The sequence below is a fragment of the Palaemon carinicauda genome, chromosome 25, assembly GCF_036898095.1.
Source record: "Palaemon carinicauda isolate YSFRI2023 chromosome 25, ASM3689809v2, whole genome shotgun sequence".
In the NCBI taxonomy this organism is placed as follows: Eukaryota; Metazoa; Arthropoda; class Malacostraca; order Decapoda; family Palaemonidae; genus Palaemon; species Palaemon carinicauda.
In genome coordinates this window covers 41,919,029-41,919,897 of record NC_090749.1, presented here as the reverse complement: position 1 = coordinate 41,919,897, position 869 = coordinate 41,919,029, and the positions used below count along the sequence as shown (strand labels likewise).

The following is an 869-nucleotide window of genomic DNA, read 5'->3' as shown; positions in this document are numbered from 1 at the left end:
GAGAGAGAGAGAGAGAGAGAGTAGTTAAGAATTAATTAAGGCTCCATCGCGCAAATTCCCAAGTTCTTGCTCAAACATACGAAGTTGATTAATCTCTGTAATTGAAAAAAAAAACAGAAGCATTGTCTTTGATTGGCGAGAAAGAATAAAAGGAGATTCGGGGGGACACGGATTCACGAATGGGCACTTTTCATCAACCACAAGGGTGCTTTACCTGCATTCACGTCGATGATGTAGGTCCCCTTCTCACATTGCAAGGATATTGTTACCTCTCTACTGTCATCAACCCCTCCACTCGTTGGTCTAAAGCCATTCCCATGGAAACTGCAACGTCCATGTCATGTACATTTGCCTTACTCTCAGGATGGATAGCAAGATTTGGTATCCCTGAGCATATTACTTTCGACAGGGGTACCACTTTCACCTCTCAATTGTGGACATCATTAGCGAATCTCCTGGGAATCATCCTTCCTCAGACAACCATATACAAACCTGCTGCCAACGGTAGGGTTGAAGACTTTCACCGTACACTCAAAGCAGCTTTGATGTCCCACTGCAAGGACTACAGCTGGTTTACCCAGCTTTCCTGGGTCCTCCTGGGACTAAGGACTACTCCTAAAGATGCCCTGGATGTCTCAGCAGCTGGAATGGTGTATGGCGATGGATTGGTCGTCCATCCAGAATATTTTCCATCTGCAACCTCCTCCGACAATCTCAAGCGCCTACGTCACAATGTGGAAAGATTTACTCTACACTGCCAGACTTACAAGCCCCAAGCTAAGCAACACATACTAAACGATCTGCACTCATCAATGCATGTCTTTTTGCGCAAGGACACTACTAATCCACCGTTAATCGCCCCTTACATG

General features: G+C 45.6%; 1 protein-coding gene across 1 annotated transcript in view; it reads left to right on the top strand.

The window, feature by feature from the left end:
* Positions 1-228: 228 nt before the first annotated feature.
* LOC137618993 (uncharacterized) overlaps positions 229-869 on the top strand; it is a 5,393-nt gene continuing 4,752 nt past the window's right edge. The window contains exons 1-2 of the mRNA XM_068349194.1: positions 229-233; positions 410-869. The exon at positions 410-869 is cut by the window's right edge and continues 123 nt beyond it. Coding sequence (XP_068205295.1) covers positions 229-233; positions 410-869 — 465 coding nt within the window. The remainder of the gene's footprint in view (positions 234-409) is intronic.